Source organism: Mesoplodon bidens (assembly GCF_964165515.1).
Source record: "Mesoplodon bidens genome assembly, chromosome: 18".
Taxonomy (NCBI): domain Eukaryota; kingdom Metazoa; phylum Chordata; class Mammalia; order Artiodactyla; family Ziphiidae; genus Mesoplodon; species Mesoplodon bidens.
The window spans coordinates 45,770,575-45,798,408 of NC_138175.1; the positions used below are offsets into that span (position 1 = coordinate 45,770,575).

The 27,834-nt window shown below is 36.9% G+C and overlaps 1 protein-coding gene across 1 annotated transcript in view; it reads left to right on the forward strand.

Moving 5' to 3' along the window:
- The window catches only part of ZNF529 (zinc finger protein 529), a gene marked incomplete at its 5' end in the record, with an annotated part of 42,658 nt that extends 15,196 nt beyond the window's left edge, over positions 1 to 27,462 (forward strand). The window contains 5 exons of the mRNA XM_081216024.1: positions 3,157 to 3,591; positions 4,716 to 4,769; positions 15,167 to 15,260; positions 16,496 to 16,622; positions 24,233 to 27,462. Coding sequence (XP_081072150.1) covers positions 3,157 to 3,591; positions 4,716 to 4,769; positions 15,167 to 15,260; positions 16,496 to 16,622; positions 24,233 to 25,635 — 2,113 coding nt within the window. The 3' untranslated portion in view covers positions 25,636 to 27,462. The remainder of the gene's footprint in view (positions 1 to 3,156; positions 3,592 to 4,715; positions 4,770 to 15,166; positions 15,261 to 16,495; positions 16,623 to 24,232) is intronic.
- Between the last annotated feature and the right edge of the window lie 372 nt (positions 27,463 to 27,834).

Genomic DNA, 27,834 nt, shown 5'->3' on the forward strand with positions numbered 1-27,834 from the left:
AAATGTAAGGGAGGCATGGAGAAGAAAAAAGAGTGGGTAGTATTGAATTAATGACCAAGGGAAGGCTTAGGGCAGCTTTTCTAATTTTACTGGGGTTCAAGGCCTGCTCTATTCCTAGGCTCCTGTCACCAAGGACCTGCTTCTCTTGACCTCTCTCTTCTCCAGTGCTTTACTATGTATAGAAAGTAGGCTTTTCTATCTGCTCTTTCAACCATAGATTACTTCCATGCCTTTGGTGCTTGTTACAGAATGGAGACGTGTAAATGGGACAAAGCAGTCCTGGGATATGACTACAAGGGAGAGATGGAGAAACATGATCCAAGGGTGAGCTGGAGATGGAAGAAGGACACAGTGTAACACGGGGACCTCCCTTCTTGCCATATACTAATATTATAATCTATTGATTTTACATCTATTTTTACTCACTAGAAAACCAAGGTCTGTGGACATAATAAAGTCTTCTTCTTGTATGGGCTCTCCTAAGCACTCAATACTTAGACATCAAATCACTGTCTAGACAAGAAAGGTTCATCCAAGGAATATATGCTTGTTTAATTCAAGAGAACGTATTTTCATTTGTGGGCATGAGAAACGAGATGCTGAGCGAAACATGCAATTAGTAAGTGAACATTAGTTAAAATTAGAAGATCCTGGATAAGGTACAGGTTTATCTGGAGAGAATAAAAGGAAATGTGGACCAGTTTCATGAAAGGGAATCCTATCTCCAGGAAGTTTCAAAATGGGAAACTGCTCATATATGCTAGGGGAAAAGACTATTGCAGAAAGGAGAAAAGAAACATCATCTAATTGGAGTCATGGCTTTAAGATTTGCAAGAGAGGACCTTTGCTCTTTTCGATTCTTTTTAAGAAAAATGAACAAGGAAGAGAGAAGGGAGGCATAAGAAACCATGTGAAACTGCACTTACCTTAGAGTTTCCATAACAACTTGATTAAATCTGCCTACTTACATAGTAAACAGTTACTATTAAATATTAATATTCATCATGCTAAATATTAACTATTCAGTAATACAGGTTAGGGAAATAGAGAAGAAACTGATTATGTACTTTTCCACACTGCAGGTTTCAGTCAGATGGAAGAAATTTTTCCTTTAAATGAAGTTTAAATATTGATTTTTACAGTAAACATTTTTATTAGAAAATGACTAATTTAATTGCTATGAGACTGACCTTGTGATTCGAAGTATTTCAGATACTTTTCCTTAGCTTAGAGCGACTGAAAAAGTTATTAAATCACCCATAATTTCATCCAGGAACAGGGGAAAAAAAACTCACTCAAATCTGTTAAAAGTAGTACATAGAGGTAAAAAAAGTATTTTCTTGTGAACTACTTATTGAACCCTAGTCATTTCAACATATTAGTATTAGTTCAGATGGTGTTCCAAGTATGCAATTCAGTCATCTAGAAATTGATTTTACCTCCTACTTTCCAATTCTTTTTTTTTAAAGTAACATACTTAAGTTTAAGGTGTACAATGTGATGATTTGATACATGTATATATTGGGAAAAGATCACCACGATAAGGTTAGTTACCTCATATAGTTATGCTTTTTTTTGTGTGGTGATAACATTTAAGATCTAATCACTTAACAACTTCCAAGTATATAATACAGAGTATTATTAATAATAGTCACCATGCTGTACATTAGATCCCCAGAACTTATTCATCTTATAACCTTTGACCAACATCTCTCCCTTTCTCCCACCCTCAGGCAACCACTATTATTCTACTCTGTATTTCAGTGAGTTTGGGTTTTTTTAGATTCCACATACAGTGAGAACATAGTATTTGCCTTTCTCTGTCTGACTTATTTCACTTAGCATAATGCCCTCAGTGTCCTTCCATGTTGTCACAAATGTCGGGATTTCCTTCTTTAAGGCCGAATAATACTCCAGAGTGTGTGTGTGTGTGAATGAGTGTGTGTGTGAATGAGTGTGTGGGTGTAAACACACACATTTTCTTTATCCATTCATCTGTCAGTGGACACTTAGGCTGTTTCCATGTCTTGGCTATTGTGAATATTGCTGCAGTGAAGATAGGAAGGAGTCAGGTATCTCTTTAATATCCTGTTTTCATTTCCTTTGGATAATCTTATAATACTGCTATTTTACTTGATTAGAAACAGTCATAATTCTGCAAGCGGAACCAAAATGAAACACACCTAACTAGACACACACGGTTTCGCAGTCATTCATTAATATCACTTATGTAGTGATCCACTTTCACAGTCACATTATAATGAACACACAAGATCATGATAAGAGTTGGTACAGACACCTTGTTTCCTATGATCTCACCCACTTCACAAAACCACAATTCCATGGACTCTACGTGATATTCCTAACTCCACTGAGCCCATCTCCTAATTCCATAGAAGAATAACAAATCAAACTCAGAAACCACTTCACAGTCACATACAGTCTCAAAGAGAAATCGTAACTAATCATCCTACAAGGTTTGTCAGCTTCTTAGAAAGTTAAATAGAAACTTAACCTATTATCAGCATTTTCTTCCACTAGGTATCTCCCCAGGAGAAATGGAAACATGCCAGCGTTATCAAAATACATAAAACCTGGAAATACACTAAATGTTCATACAGAGAAAAATGAAAACACAAATTGTGGCACACTTGCACAATGGAATGCTGTCCAGAAACAAAAGGAATGAACTAAACAACATTAATAAATCTTACAATACTAGGACGAGCTAAAGGAGACAATTGGAATTGTAGAACTGACAAAGCTAAACTACGATAACATGTATCAGAACCATGGCTGTCTCTGCTGTGAGGCTAACAGGAAAAGGACACCAGGGAACTTCCTGGCGGTGATGATATTAAACACGCCAAGGGCGTGCATACACTCACTGCGCGTCTGCTATGTGCCGTGGGTGTTGGGGCTTTCTCAAGGGGCAAAACTGACAAAAACAACAAAACCCTTGACCCTCTGGTTCACGATCACGGACCTGGGGTCCCGCACGTACAGGCCTGAGTGAACTTTTCGCCTGGGCTCTCTCCTGCCCGAAGTCCCTCCGCACGGCTTCAGCCCTTCTTAGCCCGGCCTCCCTCGGCAGAGGTTCACGATCCCCGCCCCGGCCCTCCTCTGCCGGGTTCCCAACTCCCTCTTCCCTCCTAGGCCCGGAGCTTCCAATTCTCAGCCAGCCCTACCAGAGCCAGGATTCTTCCGTTTGCCTCCTCGGCCCGCACCCGACTTCCGGTTCCCTTTTCTGCTCTCCCCGGCCCAGGTTTGCGATTACTTCCTCGGCTTGGGCTCTCTTTCCTTCCGCGATCTCACCTCGCTCTCAGAGGACCATTACCCGGCTCTTCGGCGTCTTGAAGGACAACCAGCTGCAATCCCTCCACCAAAGGCGTGCGATCATTGCGCCCTGGAATTCCCGGGAGTCTCGGGGCGGGGAGCGGGGTGTCTCTGCAGCTGGTGGGCTCCGCGCTCCGCTCGAAAGTCTGGGCTTTTTCGGTGTTGGACTACGTTTCCCACAGGCCCCAGAGCCGCCAATGAACTTCGACCTTTGGTTCACCTTCCGGTGTCGTGGTCGTTATTGGGTTACGCCTGGTGAGTTGAGGTGACCCAGGTTAAGCTGCGGGAGGGGCTGGCGGTGAGGAGGCCTCAAGCTGGCAGAGTGTGGATGGGGCTTGTGGAGCCAGGAGCTCGTGTATGCATGAGCTGCGGACGACCATGGTTGCGGGTGCTACTGTTTGTGACGGCGTCGTTGTTGAGTGTTTGCGCCTGTGCGTGCGTGAGAGCGAGGGCTAGAGTGCGTGTGACGGGGCCCTGGGATGGCGTGACTGGTATCTGATTGGGTTGGTGAGACTGTCAGTGGGGGCGGAGCCTACTGTGTGACCATGGTTAACATGGTCGTGGCGACGAGGGTGTCTGACTGGCACTGCGACCGAGTGATCCTGTAACATCTCTGTTGTGACTGACTATAAGTGTGCACGAAGTGGAGTTTTTAAATTTTGTTTTCAATGAGCTTGTTGAAGTTTGGAGTTTTGTTTTTTTCATTTATGAGTGTGTAAAATTTATACACACACTATGAGTGTGTATAAGCTATAACACCATGTCCCCAGTACCCAGCCTCGTACTTTACACAGAGGGGGCATTGGTGAAGTGAGTGTTGCCCATCCAGGTCCAATTGTAGGTTCCATCGTTTCTTGGAATGTGTTTCCCTGGATTCTCTTCTGTCCTCACACCATGTAGCCAGTTGGGTCTAGCTGTAGAGGGATGGCCATCAGAGTGAAAGTCATGAATTTCACTCCTATAATGAAAGTTCCCAATAGAAAAGTACATACTGAATCCTTGGATTAGCATTTAGGCCTGCACTTGCCTTCAAGACAGGCTTCTGGGAAGACATGAGGGGGAGGGCACAGGTGTAGAATCCCTTCGTGGGTTAAACTCCGTTGGATGCATTATGGAGGCCATTTACACCTTTCAGAACCACAGCATTCCCTGAGCTGTGTCCTGTAGAAACTGCTGTGAACTTAGATTCCAGCTCTGGGCATAGGTGATGCTTACCTTTTTCTCTGATACTGGTAAAAATCAACATTCTAGTTTCACTCGTACTTCCATCCGCTTGTATTTGTGGTGGGTGATGGGTCATGTCTGATGGTGGACAGTGTGTTCACCACAACTCTTAGCCGGTCCTGAGTCTCACAAGTCCCTTTTTCTTGGTCCTGTAGCTCTGCAAGTTCTGAAGTGGAGAGCATTGCTACTAACTTAATGGCCCATACAAGGTCAGTTCGTGTTTGCTTTTTGTTGTCATACATTTTTGTTTTACAGAGCATAGAATATTTGCTTTCCTTCTTTTAAATTTCCCTACCTAATTGTGACTTATCAATTTTCCTGGTTCATAGGACTTCCCTTCCCAATTAATAACAGGGCCATAGAGATGGGTCCCCTTCTCTTCCAGTGCCTTTCCAAATACCCTTTTCCCTTCCAGTTAATATTCCCATACCCACTGGGTAAATCATTCAATTACCGCACACACTCTTCTTTCCAAAGGATAGCACAGAAATACAACTCGTGGAGGATAAATTAAGGGCTTGTTTTAGAATATGCTTTGTTAAGGTTAGGTAGAATAACATAGCAGATACCTTTGATTTCCAAACAAAGCAAGATAGGAAGTGGTTTGATTTCAATCAGTAAGTGACAAAGTTGACTTTGACATTTAACAGTGGGTTTATGATTGGAGTTTCGTGAAGAGAGGTATGCGTGTACAAGGGCAGGGAGTTTTTCCAAAGAATCCATGGGGAGTTTTGAGTGGTGACAACCAAGTCTTGTTTGAGATTTGGCAGTAGACTTTGTTTCAGACCACATATTGGTGTAGACTGTGATAGGCAGTGTGGTATAGTGGTATTTGAGTCTAAAGCAATACTAATGGAAATATAATGAAAGCCACTTAGATAATTTTACAATTTCTATTGAACACATTTTAAAAAGTAGAAAGAAATAGTTGAAATTAATTTTGATAATGCATCTTATTTGAACCAATATCTCTAAAATATTATTTCAACATATAATAACAAATAAATTGAAGTATTTTACATTCATATCTTCATACTAAGTTTTCAAAATTTCATGCATATTTTATTGTTATAGCACTTCTCAATTTGGATGCTAAATTTTCAGTGGTTAAGGTGAAATATATTCACACCAAAACAATAAAATTGTGTTTAATTGAAAAATATTTTATATTGCTTTTGTATTTTAATTAAAACTAAATTGAAAATTCACTTCTTTGTTCACACTAGTCATATTTCAAGGAGGTCAGTAGTTATTAGTCTATGTTTTATAATTTCTTTTTATAAAATGTACATAATAATCATATCAGTGCCTTATGGATTTTATGAGAATTGGATACATTAATCTGGGCATAGCCCTAGACCACTTAATGAGTACCTTGTACTTAATAAGTCCTCAAGAAAAAAAATAGTTGTTATTATGTGAAGATTCTAAATATTCCTCATAAATTTCTATAAATGAAGAGTAATGAAAATATAAAGTTAATTTTGATGAGCACTTAAAAGGAAGTTTTAACAGCCAGATTTGCCAAAGTCCTAAAATAGAAATTCTTAACCTAAGGCAATTTGATTCCATTTTGGTGCTCACAAAGGACCACAAATCTGTTGAAATTATGTTCAAAATTATTCTATTATATAGTTCCTAACTTTTTTTTTTTTTGGTATGTTTGGTTTTGTTTGCAGAATGTCTGTAACTTCATGGGGTTATATAAGTGTATATAATCTTAAAAACTGAGTTAATCACATTACGTAAATGTGATGATAATACCATGCAGATAAGAGAAACTATGGAGTTAGTCACAAAAAGAAAAATGATTAATATGTAATATTATACAATATTTTTACATAGGAAAAAGAACATTCCAAATTGTCAGTTGTATATGAATCTGTTTTACTAAGATTGCATTTGTAAGCAATTTTATATATCTAAAATATTAGTTTTTGAATAATGAAGTTAAAAAATTAAGCCATATGTTAAGCGTGTACACTGTACCAAACACATTTCTGCCTTCTTTACACACATTTTCTTATTTAGTCTGAAAATGCTACCATCTTGAATTTTGTTAATTCAAGTACGTGAATAGTGAATGTACCCTACTGCACTGGTGTGATACAACTAAAGGATGTTCACAAGTTTGTAGAAGTTATTTATTTCAGTCACAAATTTCCTTCATGTTCCCACTCATTTTGAAGATCTTTTTGTTCATAATGTTATTAAACAGAAGGAAAACCTGCCTCCAACTCTGTTAAATCTGCTATGCAGAAATAGCTCTCATATATTTCTGATGATGGAATTAATGCAGGTTTGTTGTAAAATATTCAGTTTTTAAGGAACTTGTAAAGTATAAAGTCAATAATTACTCATAGTCCCACCATCCAGAATAATCACTTGTAATAACATAATGTACATTCTTCCAAAATTTTTCTCTCTAGGTATGTGGGGCTTTTTTTTGTTGTTTTGTTTTTGTTTTTGGAGATATAATTGACATATAACATTGTATTAGTTTCAAGTGAATAATATAATGATTCGATATTTGTGTATATTGCAAAAAGACCACAATAAATCTAGTTAACATTCATTATTATACATCATTATGAGTTGTTTTTTTCCTTGTGATAAGAACTTTTAAGATACACTCTTAGCAACATTCAAATATACAGTACAGTATTATTAACTATAGTCATCGTGGTGGACATTGATCCCCATGATTTATTTATTTTATAACTAAAAGTTTGTACCTTTTGACCACCTTCACCCATTTTGTCCACCCCTTACCCACAATCTCTGGCAACCATCTATCTGTTTTCAGTGTCTAGGAGTTTGTCTTTTGGTTTTTGGTTTTTTAGATTCCACATATAAGTAAGATCATACAGTATTTGTCTTGCTCTTACTTATTTCACTTAGTCTAATGCCTTCAGGGTTCATCCATGTTGTCACAAATGGCAAGATTTCATTCTTTTTTTTTTTTTTTTTTTTTTTGGTGGTACGCGGGCCTCTCACTGCCGCGGCCTCTCCCGTTGCGGAGCACAGGCTCCAGACGCGCAAGGCTCAGCGGCCATGGCTCACGGACCCAACCACTCCGCGGCACGTGGGATCCTCCCAGACCGGGACACGAACCCGCGTCCCCTGCATCGGCAGGCGGACTCCCAACCACTGCGCCACCAGGGAAGCCCTCATTCTTTTTTTAGTGGCTGAATAATATTCTGTGTGTGTTTGTGTGTGTGTGTGTGTGTGACATTTTCTTTACCCATTCATCCATCTGTGGACACTTAGGTAGTTTCCATGCCTGCTATTGTAAATAATGCTGCATGAACATGGGGGTACATAAGTCTTTCTGAGTTAGTGTTTTAGTTTCCTTAAGATAAATACCCAGAAGTGGAATTGCAGGACCATATGGTATTTCTGTTTTTAATTTTTTAAAGGAATCTCCATTCTGTTTTCCGTAGTGGCTGCACCAATTTACATTCCCACGAACAGTGCACAAGGATTTCTTTTTCTCCACATCCTCACCAGCATTTGTTATCTCTTGTCTTTTTGATGATAGCCATTCTAACAGTTGAGGTGATGTTTCGTTGTGGTTTTGATTTGCATTTCCCTGATGATTAATGATGTTGAGCACCTTTTCATGTACCTGGTAGAAATCTATGTTTTCCTTGGAAAAATGTCTATTCAAACCCTCTGCCCATTTTTAAAATCGAATTGTTTGTTTTTTTGCTATTGAGTTGTATGAGTTCTTTTTATGTTTTGGATATTAACCCCTTATCAGTAATATGATTTGCAAATATTTTCTCCATTAGAAGGTTGCCTTTTCATTTTGCTGATGGTTTTTTAGTTTGATGTAGTCCCACTTGTTTGTTTGTTTTGTTTTGTTTTTTGCTTTTGTTGCTTTTGCTTTTTTGTGCTAAGTCCAAAAAAAAATCACTGCCAAGACGGATGTCAAGTTGCTTACCCACTGTATTATCTTCTAGGAGTTTTATGTTTTCAGGTTTTATGTTCAAGTCTTTAATCCATTTTGAGTTTTGTGTATGGTGCAAAATAGTGGTCTAGTTTCATGCTTTTGCATGTGGCTGTCCATTTTCCCAACACTATCTATTGAAGAGACTGTCCTTACTACATTGTATATTCTTGGCTCCACTGTCATAAATTGACCATAAGTACTTGGGTTTATTTCTGGGCTCTCTATTCTGTTCCTTTGTCTGTGTGTGGTTTTTGAAAAAAACCAATACCACATTGGTTCGATTACTTTAGCTTTGTAATATAATTTGGAATCAGGAAGCATGATGCCTCCAGCTTTGTTTTTCTTTCTCAAAATTTCTTTGGCTATTTGGGGCCTTTTGTGATTCCATACAAATTTTAGGATTGTTTTTTCTATTTTTCTGAAAGATGCCATTGGATGCGAATTTTGAAAAGGATTACCCTGAATCTGTAGATTGTTTGGAGTAGCATTAATTCTTCCAATCCATGAACATGGAATACCTTTCCATTTATTTATGTCTTCTTCAATTTCTTTCATCAGTGTCTTATATTTTTCGGTGTACAGGTCTTTCACCTCCTTGGCTCAATTTATTCCTAGGTATTTTATCCTTTTTGATGCACTTGTAAATGGGATTGTTCTCTTAATTTTTCTTTTGGAGTGTTCATTATTAGTCCATAGAAATACAACTGATTTTTTATATATTGATTTTGTATCCTGCAACTTTATTATATTTGTTTATTACTTCTAATAGTTTTTTGGTGGAATCATTAGGCTTTTCTTGTATATAATATCACATCTGCAAATAGTGATAGTTTTGCTTCTTTTCTCATTTAGATGTCTTTTATTTCTTTTTTCTGTTCTCTTTTTTTTTTTTTTAACATGTAATTGCTCTGGCTAAGACTTCTAATACTGTGTTGAATAAAAGTGGCAAGAGTGGGTATCCTTGTCTTGTTCCTGTTCTTGGAGGAAAAGCTTTCAGCTTTTCACCATTAAGTATGATATTTGCTGTGGACTTGTTATATATGACCTTTATTATGCTGAGGTATGTTCCCTCTATATCCAGTTTACTGAGAATTTTTATCATAAATGGATGTGTAATTTTGTCAGATGCTTTTTATGCATCTATTGAGATGATCATGTGTGTTTTATCCCTCATTTTGTTAATATGATGTATCACATTAATTGTTTGGGGGATGGTGAACCATTCTCACATCCATGGAATAAATCCCACTTGGTCATGGTGTATGATCCTTTTCATGTATTGTTGAATTCGGTTTGCTAATATTTTGTTGAGAATTTTTGAACCTGGGTATGTATTTCTTCTTTTGTTTCTGCAAAAAGAATTACATAAATTTGCCACATAAGTGAGACAAAGTCACAGTTTTATCACACTTCTAGGCATGTAGGAATAAGTAGAAAGTGCCAGTGGTCACCATGTGATTTGACATATCTAAGTTTTCAAAGCTTTGGGAATTACATAGATATCAAATAAACAATTACCAAGAGAACAAATCATGAATTAAGACTGCTGATCAGAGATTCATGGTTTTTTAAGAAGTGGTGGTTTCTTTCAGAGGACATAGGAATGATCTGGGAAATCCAGGTATCATACAAGAACTCATTATACAAATTACACTTGAAAGGACAGTTTTATAGAAACAGAAATAAATATGCATGTAACTCGGTGTTGGACAGAGGAACAAGATTAAGCCTTTTATGCTCAAATTGTCACATATTAGATAGATTCTAGTTATATGTCTGCAGCTTTGTGTAGAGGTCAAGGAGATATGTCCTTTCATTTTTGAGAATCTTTGTGACAAATATTATTGAGGAAAAACTGTAATCTCAAGGCTGGACTCTGAAATGAGTTAACATTATAGGAAAGAACAGACCTGAAAATCTCAAATTTCGCTGTAGCACAAAGGTGAAGCATAGAGGGAATTTTTAAAAAATAATGAAACAAGGGATGTGAAATATTCTTTACCATTTCATAAATTAGCAGACAGCTTTTATTAGGTATCATTAGGTGCTTTTTATATGGCACTGAAACGCTTTATGTCTTTTATTTAATTTGATCCAGATAGCAACACTTTGAGGTAGGTCATATTGTTATTTCCATTTTACTGATGAGGAAATTAAGGCAGTTAAGTAACTTAGTAAAAGGTTACACAGTAACAGCCAAAGATAAGATTTGCAAACTGAATTTTGGATGATAGATTTTATGTTCTTTATCATGATAGTACACAACCTCCAATTATTTTAAAAATCTGATTGTTTGATGAGTAATTCATCAAAAAAATTTTCCCCAACATTTAATATGAATCAATATTATCATTGTTAAATACTGCATAGATATTGCTAACATATAGCTCACCACACTTTAACCTGTTGTCTATCCATAGATATTTAGAATTATCATAAACTACGCTGATGTAGATCATTGTAATAGAATTTTGTCTACTTTTTTATCTGTTACTTAAGGAAAAATTTCCAAAAGTTGCATTTACAGTTTAAATATTTATTAAGTGCCTGTAATATGCCAATTTTATTCATGTTATTGGTGTGGATATTAGCATTAAAGAGACATAGTTGCTATCCCTTAACTTGTTTATAACTGATCACATAATGTAAACTGTGAATAGGACTAAAACTATAGTAGAGTATGATAATGATCATTAAAGAAATTGGATGACATGCATTTGAAGTTGATGAGGAGAGATGTCATGGAGACAAACCCAAGGCTGTTAGGTTTTTACCAACTTACACTAAAGCCATGGATTTGTCAGGGTTTACCAAAACCATCCTCAGATTGACGATTTGCTAGGACTCACAAAATCCAGAAAAACTGTTATGCTTGTGTTCATGGTTTATTACAGTCAAAGGATAGAGATTAAGATCAGCAAAGAGAAAAGTCCAGGAGAAACTAGATGTGAGCTTCCAGTGGAGTCATATAGACAGCACTAAATTCTGCCAGCACCATTTTGTAACAACACATGTGAAGTAGGTCAGGGAAACTCACCTGAGCCTTGATGTCCAGACTCTTTATTGAGAGTGAGTCACACAGCCATGGAACAACTGTGTAACTAGGCTTAGCTGCTTCAGAGGTCAGATTGATACAGTGCATCCCAGGACCCCTGGCCAACAAAAATAGGTGTTTACTATAAATCACATTTATAGCATAAATTATCTGTCTGGCATAGCCCAGATATGCTCTTATCAAGCAGGATATTGTAAGGGTTCAGAGGTTGTCTCCCAGGAGCTGTTCAAGGGCCATTCCTTTCTTTGGAAAGAGCAGGGTTTGGGTACTCCAGATCCATTGAGTTCATTGTTTACTGCACCCATGAGATATCCATGAACATGAATGGATTTATTTAATAACTTTCATGCTTTAGTAAATTTTGGTAGGTTATAGATTGTTTCTAACTTGCCAGTGAACTACTACCCATGCTCAGATTTCACTCCATAAAGAAGAAATTCTGAACTAAAGAGACTTTGTAGTAAGAGGAATATGAGTTCAAAACTCAGCTCTGCCACTTTGTAGGTTTGGTTTTTTTCTGAGACGTAACTTAATGTAAACTATACAAACCATATTCTAAAGTTGGATTGTTTTTAACATTTATGTATATCTATGAAACCATTACACAGCTAAGATATAGCATATTTCCAACACTCCAGGATGCTCCCTTCTGTTTCCTTCCAGTCATTACCAACTTGCCTTTACCCCCAACAAAGGTAACCAATACTCTTTTCACTATTACAATAGATAAGTCTTAACTAATTTGGAAGTTCATATAAATGGAATCATACATTATGTTTTTTTTTTTTTTTTTTTGCCATGCTGTGTGGCATGTGGGATCTTAGTTTCCCAACTAGGGATCGAACCTGTGCCCCCTGCAGTGGAAGCACAGAGTCTTAACTACTGGACAGCCAGGGAAGTCCCCATTATGTACATTTTTTTCTGCCCTCTTTTGCTCAGCCTCATGTTTATGAAAATCATCTGCTGTTTGTTCAGTTTTATTCTTAAGTAATCTTCCACTATAGGAATATATCTCAGTTAATTTTTCCCTACTTCTGTTGATGGATGTTTGGGTGGTTAACAGTTTCAGGACAGTATAAAGAAATGCAGCTAAAATAATTCTTTTACATACTTTTTGGATGGAAAAACTCATTTCTATTGGGCATATACACAAGAGTGGAATTGCTAAGTCACAGTATATATGGTTTTTTTAGTAGATTGTGTCAAATAGTTGCCCAAAGTAACTGAAATAGTTTACACTCAACAACAAGGGGTTTACAGTTGTAACAGGTGAAAAATGCATAAATTAACTTCTACAGTAGGGGTTAACAAGTTTTTTTTTTCTGTAAAGGACAGATATTAAATATTTTAGGCTTTGTGGATTACACAGTCTCTGTCACACCTACTCAACTCTACCATTGTAGCACATAAACAGCTATAGATGTTATATTAATATAACATCTATATTAATAGCTTTGTTATATTAATCCTGTTTATCACTTTTCATTCTCTTTATTTGAACCTGTGGATTCAGATTACCATCTGGATTCGTTTCCTTTGCCCAATGCAGCTTTGCTTCTACCTATCTCCTTTGTGTTATTATTGTCGAACATATTACATTTATATATGTTGCAGGCCCAACAATACATGTTATGTGTGTGTATATATATGTATATAATATTTATGTGTATGTATACATATATATGAATTCATACAGTTGATTTTTAAAAAAAAATTATTTATTTTTGGCTGCACTTGGTCTTTTGTTGCTGCGTGCAGGCGTTCTCTAGTTGCAGCGAGCGGGGGCTACTCTTTGTTGCAGTGCGCAGGCTTCTCATTGCAGTGGCTTCTCTTGTTGCGGAGCACAGGTTCTAGGTGTGCGGGCTTCAGTAGTTGTGGCTCCTGGGCTCTAGAGCACAGGCTCAGTAGTCATGGCGTATGGGCTTAGTTGCTCCACAGCATGTGGGAACTTCCCAGACCAGGGCTCAAACCTGTGTCCCCTGCATTGGAAGGCCAATTCTTTACCACTGGACCACCATGGAAGTCCTGGGAACTTTTCATCCATTATTTATTTGAATATATTAAAATGTGCCTTTCTTCTTTTCTGTTACACTTATTACAGGTGTGTGCTTAATGGTGTCCAACACTTCTCTGATGCTCTTTTCATTTTTCTTCCTTGTGTTTTCTTCCTTTGTTCTTCAGATTGAATGATCTCTATCACGTTATCTTTAAGTTTTCTAGTACTTTTTTTCTGCCCAGTTCACATCTACAGTTGAGTTACTCTAGTGAAGTTTTCATTTCAGTTAATACTTTTCAACTCCAGAATTTCCGTCTGGTGATATTAAATAACTTCTATCTCTTCACCGATTCTTTATTTGATATGACATTGTGATCATACCTTCATTTACTTTAAGCATGGGTTCCTTTGTTTATTGAACATATTTATAATGGCTACTTTGAAGTCTTTGTTAAATCTGGTTGCTTTCTCACAGGCAGTTTCTGTTGTCTGTTTGGTTTTGGCTTTAGTGTTTTTGGTTTATGGGTTATATTTTCCTATTTCTTCACCTGTCTCTTGTTTGTGGAAAGTAGATATTTTAGATAGTTTTTGTAACTCTGGTACTTTTGTCTACTCCTTCTCCCCAGGCCTGTTATTGTTATTTGCTTTCTTGTTTAGTGACTGGCTAGATTAATGAAGTGAAATCTATCTCCCCCATAGTGTAAACCTCTGATGTTGCTCCTTGGGATATAGACTTTGCTATTACCACAGTTACCCTTGGATGACAGTGGTTTTGACAGGGCTGTCTTTGAGTGTCTCTTTACCTGACCACACCAAGCTGTTAGGATCCACTGATTGTGACTAATGGCACTATTGTTTTCAGTAATGCTGTGGGGTTACACTGCTTCACAGACTAATGAAATCAAGTCAATGTCTGAGATTTGTTCTGACAATAGGAAGGGCTCCCCAAGTATCTTTCTCTGATCCTTTCGGACAAACTAGCCAGCCTACAGTTTAGCATTTATCTCCAATGAATTTTTCAGTCTTCTCCCAATAGCCTTTCACCAAAATTTCCAGTGTTTTTGAGAATGTCCTTACCCTTGAACTTCTTCACACTCTGTTGCAAATGAAGGCAGTTCCTTTGGAGAGGGCTCTGGAGGGGATTGGGCAGCAGTCCTAGGTCTCAACTTGCCTCTCGTGGCATGGAACTCCTGCCCTATGAGCCAAGGCAAAGACAGTTGGAAGCCCAGTATTCTCAGCAGTGCCACACCCAAGGTACAGTCTACAATTCTTGTGTGGCTACTAGGCAGAAGAAAATCTCCATTCCTTCGTTGCATGTGCCTGAGCAACAGGTAGCTGGGGGCAGAATGAGAAGTGCTGATGTTCTACTCCTCCCAGGAAGATAGTTATCTGACTGGGAACAGGGCAGGAGTGGTGAGGAAGTTTGTGTCCTTGGCTGTACTAGTCTGCAGTGGAATCTTTTTCTCACTAGGATGGGATGGACAAGGAAGGGTGCAGGTTAGATTAAGATACTGCAGACTTTCACAGTTCTTAATAAGTTTTAGTAGATTTACAAATGTTTCTTCATTTGCTCTATGTTTTTATATATAATTTTTACCAGTTTCAATGGGGAGCATGTCGGTGGAGCTCCTCATGCTGCCATACCAGAAGTGGAATTCCCTGATCAATTCTTTACAGTTCTAACCATGGACCATGTAAGTTGCTATTTCTCTCTCCTTTGTGAACATTTCATTTGTCTGAATCTTCCCAGAAAGCAGCCCTAAGAGCCTGCCCCACATCCCCATAAAAATCCCCATTTTCACTTTCTAGTGAGAGTTGGAGTCAAACAGCACACTGTGCTTCCTATGTGCCTATCTATTCTCCAAATAATGTTCAACATTCCTATGTGTTCAGTGTTTTGTTCAGAGCAGCTATAGGGTAGAAATGGAATCCCTAGATGGAGGCATTTACCAGCCTTTTTCATACTCTTGGGTAGAGAAAAAGAGCAAATGGATCCATTTGATGACATATGGGCAAAGTCTGTACTTCTGAACAGACCTATTTTTCCAGGTAGACTGGATTTGATGTTGACTAGTCTCAGTCCGACATAAATAGATTACTGTGGATTTCAGAATTGGAGGAGATCTTATCCAACTTATATGTCTAAATATAATTAAGGCTGATATATTTCCACCAAGCAGACTACTCTGTAGCCACTAAAAAGCATTTAATAAATAATTTTTCATTAGAAGTTATAATTCTTATATAATGTGAAATGGTGATTAACAGTGATGAACTTGGGGTTGTAAGAAATTTTAAAATATTGTTCATATCCCATTTTCTAAGCTAGATATTTTTCCTTTACAGAGGAACGAGGATGTAGAAATTCACTATTATTGATAATTCATTCAGCAGGCATGTAGCATGCAGCATTCATGTATACACTATTTCTTTTAATTTGTAAACTGATTATTTTGTTTATTTCCAGACGTGCTTAGCTAAGAAATCCCATAGCATGCAGGAAGATTTCTCTGAATCAAAAGGATTCTTTAAAGACCTGTAGATAGTCTGGTTTGGAAGCATTAATTTCCTTACTTCCCGTACCATAGGCTTCTACCCCTGGCCAATGTACTTACTATTAGACCCCTTCCTGTAATGCAATTCTTTTTCTTTTTTTTTTAAATTTATATTATTGAAGTATAGTTGATTTACAATGTTGTATTAATTTCTGTTTTACAGCAAAGTGATTCGGTTATACAGATACATATTCTTTTTCATATTCTTTTCCATTATGGTTTATTACAGGATATTGAATATAGTTCCCTGTGCCATACAGTAGTCCCTTGTTGTTTACCCATTCTATATATAATAGTTTAATTCAATTCTTTATTTCTTATCTTTTACTCAAAAATGTTTCCTTCAATTTTACTTATGTGGTTTGTTGTTTCAGGAATTGGTGACATTCAGGGATGTGGTCATCAACTTCTCTCAGGAGGAATGGGAGTATCTGGATTCTGCTCAGAGGGACTTGTACTGGGATGTGATGATGGAAAATTACAGCAACTTGGTCTCACTGGGTAAATTTAGCTGTTTACATAATTTAGAATATGTTCTATAGAATATCAGTTGACATTCAGTGAACTCAAAGCTATCTTTTAAGAAACTAGATGAATTTCTTCTTCCAGTTTCCAAAGGCATGGATTGAGCATGGTGTTGGAGATGACAACTCCATTAAGCATCTTCATCATTCTTCATGTAATTTCTATGAAGTCCCTTCTCAGTCTCTTATAATTTCTACCTTCATTTATTTTTGGCTGTGTTGGGACTTTGTTGCTGCGTGTAGGCTTTCTCTAGTTGCGGTGAGTGGGGACTACTTTTCAGTGCAGTGCGCATCCTTCCCATTGCTGTGGCTTCTCTTATTGTGGAGCACGGGCTCTAGGCGCGCAGGCTTCAGTAGTTGTGGCACGAGGGCTCAGTAGTTGTGGCTCGCAGGCTGTAGAGCACAGGCTCAGTAGTTGTGGCACACGGGTTTAGTTGCTCCGTGGCATGTGGGATCTTCCCAGACCAGGGCTCGAACCCGTGTCTCCTGCATTTGCAGGTGGATTCTTAACCACTGCGCCACCAGGGAAGTCCTTGGATTTGACTTCTAGGATACATACACTGTATCCTTTGAGATATCTATTATATTGTGTTTGAGCCCAGAATTGCTAAAATTTCTTTATTACTTTCTTACCCACCTTCTGGGAGAACAGCTAAGATACTGTGTCCTGAGTTGTTATGATTATTAAAAGAATTTGTATAATTTATATTGTTACATTGGCAAATAGAAGTCATATTCATTGCCTGACACAAGTGTTGTCTTACACCTGCTATGGGGTTAAAGAACTTTGCATTTAACATTAAGTCAGTATTCCAGCAAGGACCTTTTAATGTTTTAGAAAGCTCCTTGTTTTCCTCTCAGCTCACATAGTTCTTGCCTTGTACCAGGCCCTGATTTAAGCCCTTTTAATATACTGAGTTACCTAATTCTACAACCCTATGGCATAAATATTACTTGCATTATTGTTCTTTGAAGAGATTGCCGAGACAAAGAGTATGTAGGCTACCCCTCCAGCGTTACATAGCTAGTTAGTGTCAGAAGCAGGTTTTCTTACCCAAGCAGTCTGGCACCAAAGTTGATATTCTTAGCTGTTACAACATACTGCCTCTCAAGGCAAAGAGATAGCATGGGTTTAAATAAAAGAAGACATTTCTTTACCTATCTGGTAAAGTATTTATACAGCTAGCCATTAACTGTCAAAGACTATGATGGGCTAAAGTATACTAAACCAATGAAAATCAACAAATCCATAATGATACATAAATAAGAGGTCAGAAAATTTATACTCTCTTTATACTTTGTAATTCTATGGTCACTCTAAGGTGAATGTTCTTTCAATCTTCTCATATTTCTCTTCTCTGAAGTCTTTCATTTCAACCTCATTTATTAAAAACTTAACCAATTCTCAAGTGTTTTTTAGAATTGGTTATGATTCTTATATATTTCTATATATTATGTTACATTTCTTTGTTGTAAGCAGAGTGTTCCATTTCTAAGCCAGTTTTGACTACCTTATTAGTGGAAGGGAAGTTGCCCTGGAGGGTTACGAGGGATGTGACAAGTAAACGGGGCTAGGTGAGTGAGGACTTGATGAAGGAAGGAAAGCCATCACCAAAGTAAAAAGACCAGCCTGTCCAAGAGGAGGTTGGCCCCTGTGATGTTTTGGGGAAACTCCCTTTAAACCCCTATGGGAAAAAAGCCTGATACTTGGGGAAGCAAATTAAGATCTTCCCCAATTCAACCAACATTTCCCCTAGTTCCTCTTGTATTTAGACTTATATAAATGTCTTCACTGACAAAAAAATCTTGGTAATTTATATAATCAACACTTAATCAGTGTCTACAGTAAGGTAGATATTGTGTTAGCCCTATAAGTACAACGGTAAGAAAGACCAATACAGATCTTAATGTCATGGAACTAACATACTAGTAAGTGAGGTATATAATAAATAGGTAAATAAATGATTAGAAAATATATCATGGATATTGATATGTGCTATGAAGAAAAGTAAGCAAAATAAAGGGATGAAGAATGATGGAACTAATTCAGATATTATGGTCAGAAAGGGATCTCTGTGGTCTTATTTTAGCATTCTGTGAATACACAGTTCCTCATCAACAATTCACTTAATGCTTTTTACAATTGAAAACCTTCATTTAAATCAGTGTTGTACTAAGTCCATCATTCCTTCTAATACATTTAATTAGTTACCCTCATGCTACTTGATAAACTTGAAATCTAATGGAAAAGGCAAGTGTTTAATTATACTCTTTATATGACTGTAACTAATTAGCCACCTCAAATGGTGCACTTGAAATTTTCTGACCTCTTATTTATGTATCATTATGGATTTGTTGATTTTCATTGGTTTAGTATACTTTAGCCCATCACAGTCTTTGATTGTTGATGCCTAGCTGTATAAATACTAATTCCTTATGGATTTTTGTGTACCTCTGACTTGATTCTTTATTCTTTGAATTTACTATTGCTTTCTGAAGCTTTCCCAGGCTCACCCTATACCTTCCCTATCCCAGACCAAACACCTGAATTGGTTAAAAGTGAGTTCTTCTGGTTTTCCATGTTTTATGTGTTTTGTTCCTTTTAAAAAAATTAATACTAGCTATAAATTTTTAGTTGTTAACATGTTTTAGTACACAAAGTACTTTTTACCCTCTTTTGATTCATGTATTGTCAAAATGGTGGTCTCCTTTGATGATTTCTGTGTCTTTTTGTTATGATTCATTAATATTATAAAACATTCTTGCTTCTGTCACAACAGTCAAGGGCACATCTTCTACCATTCCTGCTCCAGGTCATGACTCAGATCTTTATTTTAGGAGCCCTGGTTCATTACCTGGTTTATTGCCACAACCTGGGCAATAGGCATGCTTATGATTTTTTGTTTCATGGGAGGTAAGTCTTTGACAATTTTATCTCTTTCTAGCAAATTGTTCTTTTTTCAACTTTTATGGCTTCTGGGGTTTTCAGTATTTATTTACCTAGAAAATAATTCATAAGTCAATATTTTCAAATTGATTGGCATACGAGTCTTATAACATTTAAAAAATACCCTCTGTGATGGTTCTTTCACTTATCATTTACTTATTTTTTTAATAGATCTTTATTGGAGTATAATTGCTTCACAATACTGTGTTAGTTTCTGTTGTACACCAAAGTGAATCAGCCATATGCATACATATGTCCCCATATCCCCTCCCTCTTGAGCCTCCCTCCCGTCCTCCTTATCCCACCCCTGTAGGTCATCGCAAAGCACAGAGCTGATCTCCCTGTGCTATGCTGCTGCTTCCCACTAGCTAACTACTTTACATTCGGTCGTGTGTATATGTTGATGCTATTCTCTCACTTTGCCCCAGCTTCCCCCTCCCACCCCATGTCCTCAAGTCCATTCTCTGTGTCTACATCTTTATTCCTGCCCTACAACTAGCTTCATCAATACCATTTTTTTTTAGATTCCATGTATATGTGTTAGAATATGGTATTTGTTTTTCTCTTTCTGACTTACTTCACTCTGTATGATAGACTCTAGGTCCATTCACCTCACTACAAATAACTGAATTTCGTTTCTTTTTATGGCTGAGTAATATTCCATTGTATATATGTGCCACATCTTCTTTATCCATTCGTTTGTCAATGGACATTTAGGTTGGTTCCATGTCCTGGCTATTGTAAATAGTGCTGCAGTGAACATTGTGGTACATGTCTCTTTTTGAATTATGCTTTTCTCAGGGTATATGCCTAGTAGTGGGATTGCTGGGTCATATGGTAGTTCTATTTTTAGTTTTTTAAGGAACCTCCATACTGTTCTCCATAGTGGCTGTATCAATTTACATTCCCACCAACAGTGCAGGAGGGTTCTCTTTTCACCAAACCCTTTCCAGCATTTATTGTTTCTAGATTGTTTGAGAATAGCCATTCTGACCAGCATGAGGTGATACCTCACTGTAGTTTTGATTCGCATTTCTCTAATAATTAGTGATGTTGAGCATCTTTTCATGTGCTTCTTGGCCATCTGTATGTCTTCCTTGGTGAAATGTCTATTTAGGTCTTCCGTCCATTTTTCAATTGGATTTGTGTGTGTGTGTGTGTGTGTGTGTGTGTGTGTGGTACGCGGGCCTCTCACTGTTGTGGCCTCTCCTGTTGTGGAGCACAGGCTCTGGACACGCAGGCTCAGCGGCCATGGCTTACGGGCCTAGCTGCTCCGCGGCATGTGGGATCTTCCCAGACCGGGGCACGAACCCGTGTCCCCTGCATCGGCAGGCGGACTCTCAACCACTGCGCCACCAGGGAAGCCCTGTTTGTTTTTCTGATATTGAGTTCTGTGAGCTGTTTGTATATTTTGGAGATTAATCCTTTGTCTGTTGTCATTTGCAAATATTTTCTCCTATTCTGAGGGTTGTCTTTGTGTCTTGTTTATGGTTTCTTTTGCTGTGCAAAAGCTTTTAAGTTTAATTAGGTCCCATTTGTTTATTTTTGTTTTTATTTCCGTTACTCTAAGAGGTGGGTCAAAAAAGATCTTGCTGGGCCTCCCTGGTGGCGCAGTGGTTGAGAGTCCGCCTGCCGATGCAGGGGATACGGGTTCGTGCCCTGGTCTGGGAGGATCCCATATGCCGCGGAGCGGCTGGGCCCGTGAGCCATGGCCTCTGGGCCTGCGCGTCCGGAGCCTGTGCTCCGCAACGGGAGAGGCCACAACAGTGAGAGGCCCGCATACCGCAAAAAGAAAAAAAAAAAAAAAAAAGATCTTGCTGTGGTTTGTGTCAGAGTATTTTTCCTATGTTTTCATCTAAGAGTTTTATAGTGTCTGGTCTTACATTTAGGTCTTTAATCCATTTGGAGTTTATTTTTGTGTATGGTGTTAGGGAGTGTTCTAATTTCATTCTTTTACGTGTAGCTGTCCAGTTTTCCCAGCACCGCTTATTGAAGAGGCTGTCCTTTCTCCATTGTGTGTTCTTGCCTCCCTTCTCGTAAATTAGATGACAATATGTGTGTGGGTTTATCTCTGGGCATTCTATTCTATTCCATTGATCTACTTTTCTGTTTTTGTGCCAGTACCGTACTGTCTTGATTACTGACGCTTTGTGGTATAGTTTGAAGTCAGGGAGCCTGATTCCTCCAACTCCGTTTTTCTTTCTCAAGATTGCTTTGGCTATTCGGGTCTTTTGTGTTTCCATCAGAAATGTAAAATTTTTTGTTCTAATTCTGTGAGGAATACCACTAGGAGTGTGATGGGGATTGCATTGAATCTGTAGATTGCTTTGGGTCATATAGTCATTTTCACAGTATTGATTCTTCCAGTCCAAGAACATGGTATATTTCTCCATCTGTTTATGTCATCTTTGATTTCTTTCACTTTTTATATTTGTTGATTATATTCTTTATATGTTCTCTAACTCATCACATTCTGATTCTATATTTATTGAATTCTCTCACCTTTTCTTTAGGTCACTTTGTTCTTTTCTGTCCTCTTGAGTGGAATGTATACATTGGTTTTCATTCTTTCAGTTTTATCAATATAAGTGTTTAAATCCTTACTTTCTATGTGACTAATATTGAGTTTCATAGATTTTTAATGTGCAATATTTTCAACGCCACCATTCCCTGAAAGTTTTGTAATTTCAGTTACATTTCCACAATAACTAAACAGTTATTTGATAGAAAGTTTCTTCATTTCTAAGTGGAAGTACTTTTAATTTACCGATACTGGCACTCATTTATTATTTTATTGTTTCAGTCAAATAATGGTGTTTGCATTATTTCACCTTAATTATACATAATTCAGTCACAGGACATTATTTTTGCCTTTTATCATGCAATGTATATCAGTCACTTTGGATTTTCCTCAGGTTATTCTCTCATCTGATTGCCAATCTCCAGCTAGGTCCAAGAGATCTTTTGTTACAAAGTGCCTTACACTCTTGCCCACCTCCACCACCTTTTACATATCATTCTGTTACCAAATTCTCCTTTTCAGCCACAGGTTTACTCAGAATTGCATAAGCTTTAAAATATGAGAAATACCTATTATAATATCTAAAACATTCTGATACTTTTTTAGGCAGTATAGCAGTGGTTAGCTTTGAGAATAGGAAAATGGAAAGGAATACCTGGGAAAGAGCATGAAGGAAAACATTTAAATATAGACTAGGATTTCAGGAGGATAGATGAATAATAGTGAAAATGTTACTGAAGAGAGGTAAATAAAACACCATCTTTATTGGGATGAAGAAACACATGGTTTTGCATAGGAGGAAATTAACAGCAGTGATGGAGACAGTGTGCGTAGGTGGAGAGGCAATTGGAAAACAATCATTTATAAACACTATTATATATATGAATGTATCTTACTATATTATAAATTTCATGTATATAAATTTATATATATAAAATCACTGTAGTGTAGTGTGAGGTTTTAAAGGCATGGAGATTCTTATATAATTATTCTGATAATTGTGTTCTCCAGTGACTTCTTTTTGTAATATTGGCTTTTATTCTCACATTGCTTTCAACCAGTGATTTGCTTTTCCTGTAATTGTAAACTACTATGACCTTGGGGCTTGCTATTCAGTGGTACATAGAATGATTTTATTTGTCCTTTTGGAGTTTAATAAGGAAATAAACAGTATGATAACAGAGAAAATTACAGGTTACACAATTGGAAAAATGGGTATGAGGGCAAGGAACTAGATATTGGAATAGAGACATAGATATGAACTTACTTAGAGTCAGCTAGTACATAATTTCAGAGGGTGGTAACTTTTAGACCCGGACAACAAAAAGGAGGTAGTATATAAGGATTCCATTTCTGAGAAATGAAATATCTTGTGGGTATCTCTAAATGATAGGAAATGTGGTTTGATGCAGAAGGTGAAAATGATTAGGTGAAAGGGGATAATGGATTAAAATGTTGTTTTACAAGCAGCACCCTGTTATTGATGGTAAAGTTTGGGATTATATTGTAAAAGAAGAAAAGTATCAGAAAACTGTTAGTATGTATCAATAATCAAATTTTGATCTGTATTTGCAGTATCTCTACAAGATACTGATGACTAAACTCCACATCTGTAGGTGTTGATTCAGTTTATCTGGATTAGTTCATGAACATCAGTACTTGACAAGCTTACTAGGTGATGATCAACACCAAAATTTCAGACCCACTGGCTTAATCCATTTCTCTTAGCACAAACCTCACAACCTTATGTTATACTCTTATCATTCTCTGAGTTCTCTTTACCTTTCCTCAAACTTCATAACAGTATTTTTTTTTTTGCAGTACGCGGGCCTCTCACTGTTGTGGGCTCTCCCGTTGTGGAGCACAGGCTCAGCGGCCATGGCTCACGGGCCTAGCCACTCTGCGGCATGTGGGTTCTTCCCGGACTGGGGCACGAACCCGTGTCCCCTGCATTGGCAGGCGGACTCTCAACCACTGTGCCACCAGGGAAGCCCCATAATAGTATTTTAATCATTCACTTATACTGTGAATTATTTTCAGTTTTTCTCCTGTGCATTTTATAACTATTTTATCTTTGTTACACATGAAAAAAGAAATTGTTTTTTTCCCTTTCTTTCAGACTTGGAATCCAAGTATGACAAAAAGACTTTATCTACAGAGAAGGACATTATTGAAAAAAATGATTCTCAGGGGGAAGTAATAGAAAGTAGTAAATTAGTTGGCCTTGAGAACTCCATTGTCAGAAATGATTGGCAAAGCAAAAGGAAGATTGAAGTACAAAGACCTGAAGTGGGATATTTCAGTCAAATGAAAATCATCTCTGAAAAAGTACCCAATTACAAAAATCATAAATCTCTTATATTACATCAGAGAATTCATGATAGTGAGAAGCCCTTTAAGGAATATGGGAAGGTCCTTAGTTGTGACTTAAACTTTGATGAATATGAGAAAATATATACTGAGAAAACCTCTGAACGTAGTAGATATTGGAAAACCTTTGGAGTAGATGACCCACATACCCTACAACTGAATATTCATACTGGTGTGAAACCTTGTAAATGTATGGAATGTGGGAACGCATTTAGTTTTTATGAAGACTGTAGTGTATACTGTGAAGATCAGAAGTGCTATAAATGTAAGCAATATGGAAGGACTTTTAGAAGAATTGAAAAAATCACTCCACTTCAAAGAATTCATGATGGTGAGAAACCCTATGAATGCACTTTCTGTAAGAAATCGTTTAGAGTGCATGCACAACTTACTAGACATCAGAAAATCCATACCAATGAGAAACCTTACAAATGTATGGAATGTGGCAAGGACTTTAGATTTCATTCACAACTAACTGAACATCAGAGAATTCATACTGGTGAGAAGCCATACAAATGTATACAATGTGAGAAGGTCTTTAGAATTAGTTCACAGCTTATTGAACATCAGAGAATTCATACTGGTGAGAAACCTTATGCATGTAAAGAATGTGGGAAGACTTTTGGAGTCTGTCGAGAACTTGCTCGACATCAGAGAATTCATAGTGGTAAGAAACCCTATGAATGCAAAGCATGTGGAAAGGTCTTTAGAAACAGTTCATCCCTGACTAGACATCAGAGAATTCATACTGGTGAGAAACCATATAAATGTAAGGAATGTGGGAAAGCTTTTGGAGTAGGTAGTGAACTTACTCGACATCAGAGAATTCACAGTGGTCAGAAACCTTATGAATGTAAAGCGTGTGGAAAGTTCTTTAGACTTACTTCAGCCCTTATTCAACATCAGAGAATTCATAGTGGTGAGAAACCTTATGAATGTAAGGTATGTGGGAAGGCCTTTAGACACAGTTCGGCCCTTACTGAACATCAGAGAATTCATACTGGAGAGAAACCTTATGAATGCAAGGCTTGTGGGAAGGCCTTTAGACATAGTTCATCCTTTACAAAACATCAGAGAATTCATAACAGTAAGAAACCCTATGAATGTAAGGAATGTGGGAATGCCTTTAGAGTGGGCAGGCAACTTACTTGACATTGAACAAGTTGTACTGGTGAGAAGACTTTTGAATGAAAGACATATATAAAGCCCACTTGTTTCTGAGTTTCATTGGAAAAATCTGTGTATTTAAGTAGAAGTTATTGCAAAGATTCTACCTCTCTTAAATCTATTTCCAGACTTTATGGCCACTCTAGAACTAGAATTATTCATTCATAAGTGAGATATACTTTCAGCTTTGTTCAATATCACCAAATATTTCTCCTTTTTATATCAATTAACATTCTGAATATCTGTTTATGTAGGATGATGCCTATCAATCCGTTTCTTAAATGCATGGGAAATAATTTCCCTAATTATTAATTGTTTGAGTTATTTTCATATGAGTTTCTTGTCCAGGGATGTTTTGCTTATAGTTACTTTTGGTGTTTGTGTTTTTGTTATTTTGGCTATTTATTGTTTTTGGCTTAGTGATTTGTAATATTGCTCAAATATATCTTTTGCATTCTAATTTTTTGCTTGTTTTATATGGCATACTTATCTTCTCCCGAGAGTTAGAACCCCCAGCTACTATGTGGTTTTAAAGTTTTGTGGTCCTGCAAGGTGTTTGTGTAGATTTATTTTGTTTTGTTTTCTCTTGATTTTGTTTTAATGGTAGATGTTTTAACTTTTCCATTGTCATCAAATGTTTGAATTCTTTTTGAATTTCTATTTTGTTTTGACACAACAGATTTCCCTAAATACCTTTTGCAACACAATTCCTTTAAGGAGCCTTTTCACCTCTAGGCAGTACCAGTCAGCATCCAAATGAAATGAGCATTTTAAATATTTCATAAAATATTCTAACCCAATCTTATGTCTCTTAAATTTGTTAGGCAGCTTTAAAAGTAGGAGAAAATCTACAGCTATTGCAATGATTATAAACTGCTCACTAAAATTAAGAGGGTTTACAATGCTTTTATTTACCATGGCTTCAATTGGGTTTTGTATCTATTTATAATTTTCCTTTTTATTCCATTCAGTGTTGTCTTACTGTGTCTTGGCAGTTGGAAAATCAGTAGACCTTTGATTTTAGCAATCTCCCCTGACTCAGGAAAAACAAAGAGACAACAACAACAAAATGAGACAGTTAATAAGGTTGCAAATCTTAGCTACTCATCACCTCTTTCTTACAACAGTTGACCTGGTTATATAATCAAAGTGATCAAAAGCCACTGGTTATTAATTTTTATAAGAAAATTTACCTGTTATATTTACATACATTTACATTACTGTCATTCATTAGATTTTAATTTTTGAGATTGGTGTCTTGCCCAGTTTTGCATGATCAGCAGTAGTAAGGTGTTTTCTCACTGGGTATACTGAGCTATGTTTTCTTTACCTATTCCTTATTAGTAATTTATTTAAGTTAGCAGTTATTAAAAGTATGTAACTGATAGATCATTCATGTCCTACAGAGTAAAAGAATGGGTCTCTGTTGTTACCCTTTTTATTAGGATACTTGCTATTTCATATCTTTGAAATAGTTCAATTGTATTATAATTATTAATGTTGTTATTAACAGCTCATTCTATTTACTGAGCTGTCATGTGACCACACTGCTGATTTGCTCTTCTATCCTACTCTACCTGGTTATTCTGAGTTACCATCAATGCTGATTAATTTCCCTCTTCTTGTGTAGTACTCCAGAGCTACTTGCCCTACACTTCTTTGTGTTTTTAATATTTTTTGCTTGCTCGAACAAATTAAAACAATGAGCTATCCAAACCTTATATACGGACTTAAAATTAATGACAAATAAAATAACCATGTGGCTTGACACTTATTTTTTGAATCATTAATGAATAAATGAAAAAAATACAACACATCCTTATTGTCTCCCTTATTTGTAATTACAGCTACATTTTGTTCACATTACATTACTATTTTGGTCACATTACATTAACATTTTTCTTTGAATTTTGTTATGAACTCCTGTCATTTCACAGACTGCTAATCTGATAAACCAAAATATAACTTTTGGTACCTTTTCTTTGTGCTCAAATTGATAAAATTTATTCCTTTCCATTTTCATTTGCTCCTTTATCCTTTCCACATTTTCCCTAGCCTACTTGGTAGCTTTGGGTTCTTTCCCCAAATACAAGGGGATGTTCCAGACCTATCCTGTTTATTGCTGTCCTGAACCATAAAATTATCTACTGCAAAGAAGGGATTCTGGTTCAATTTAGTGGTGAA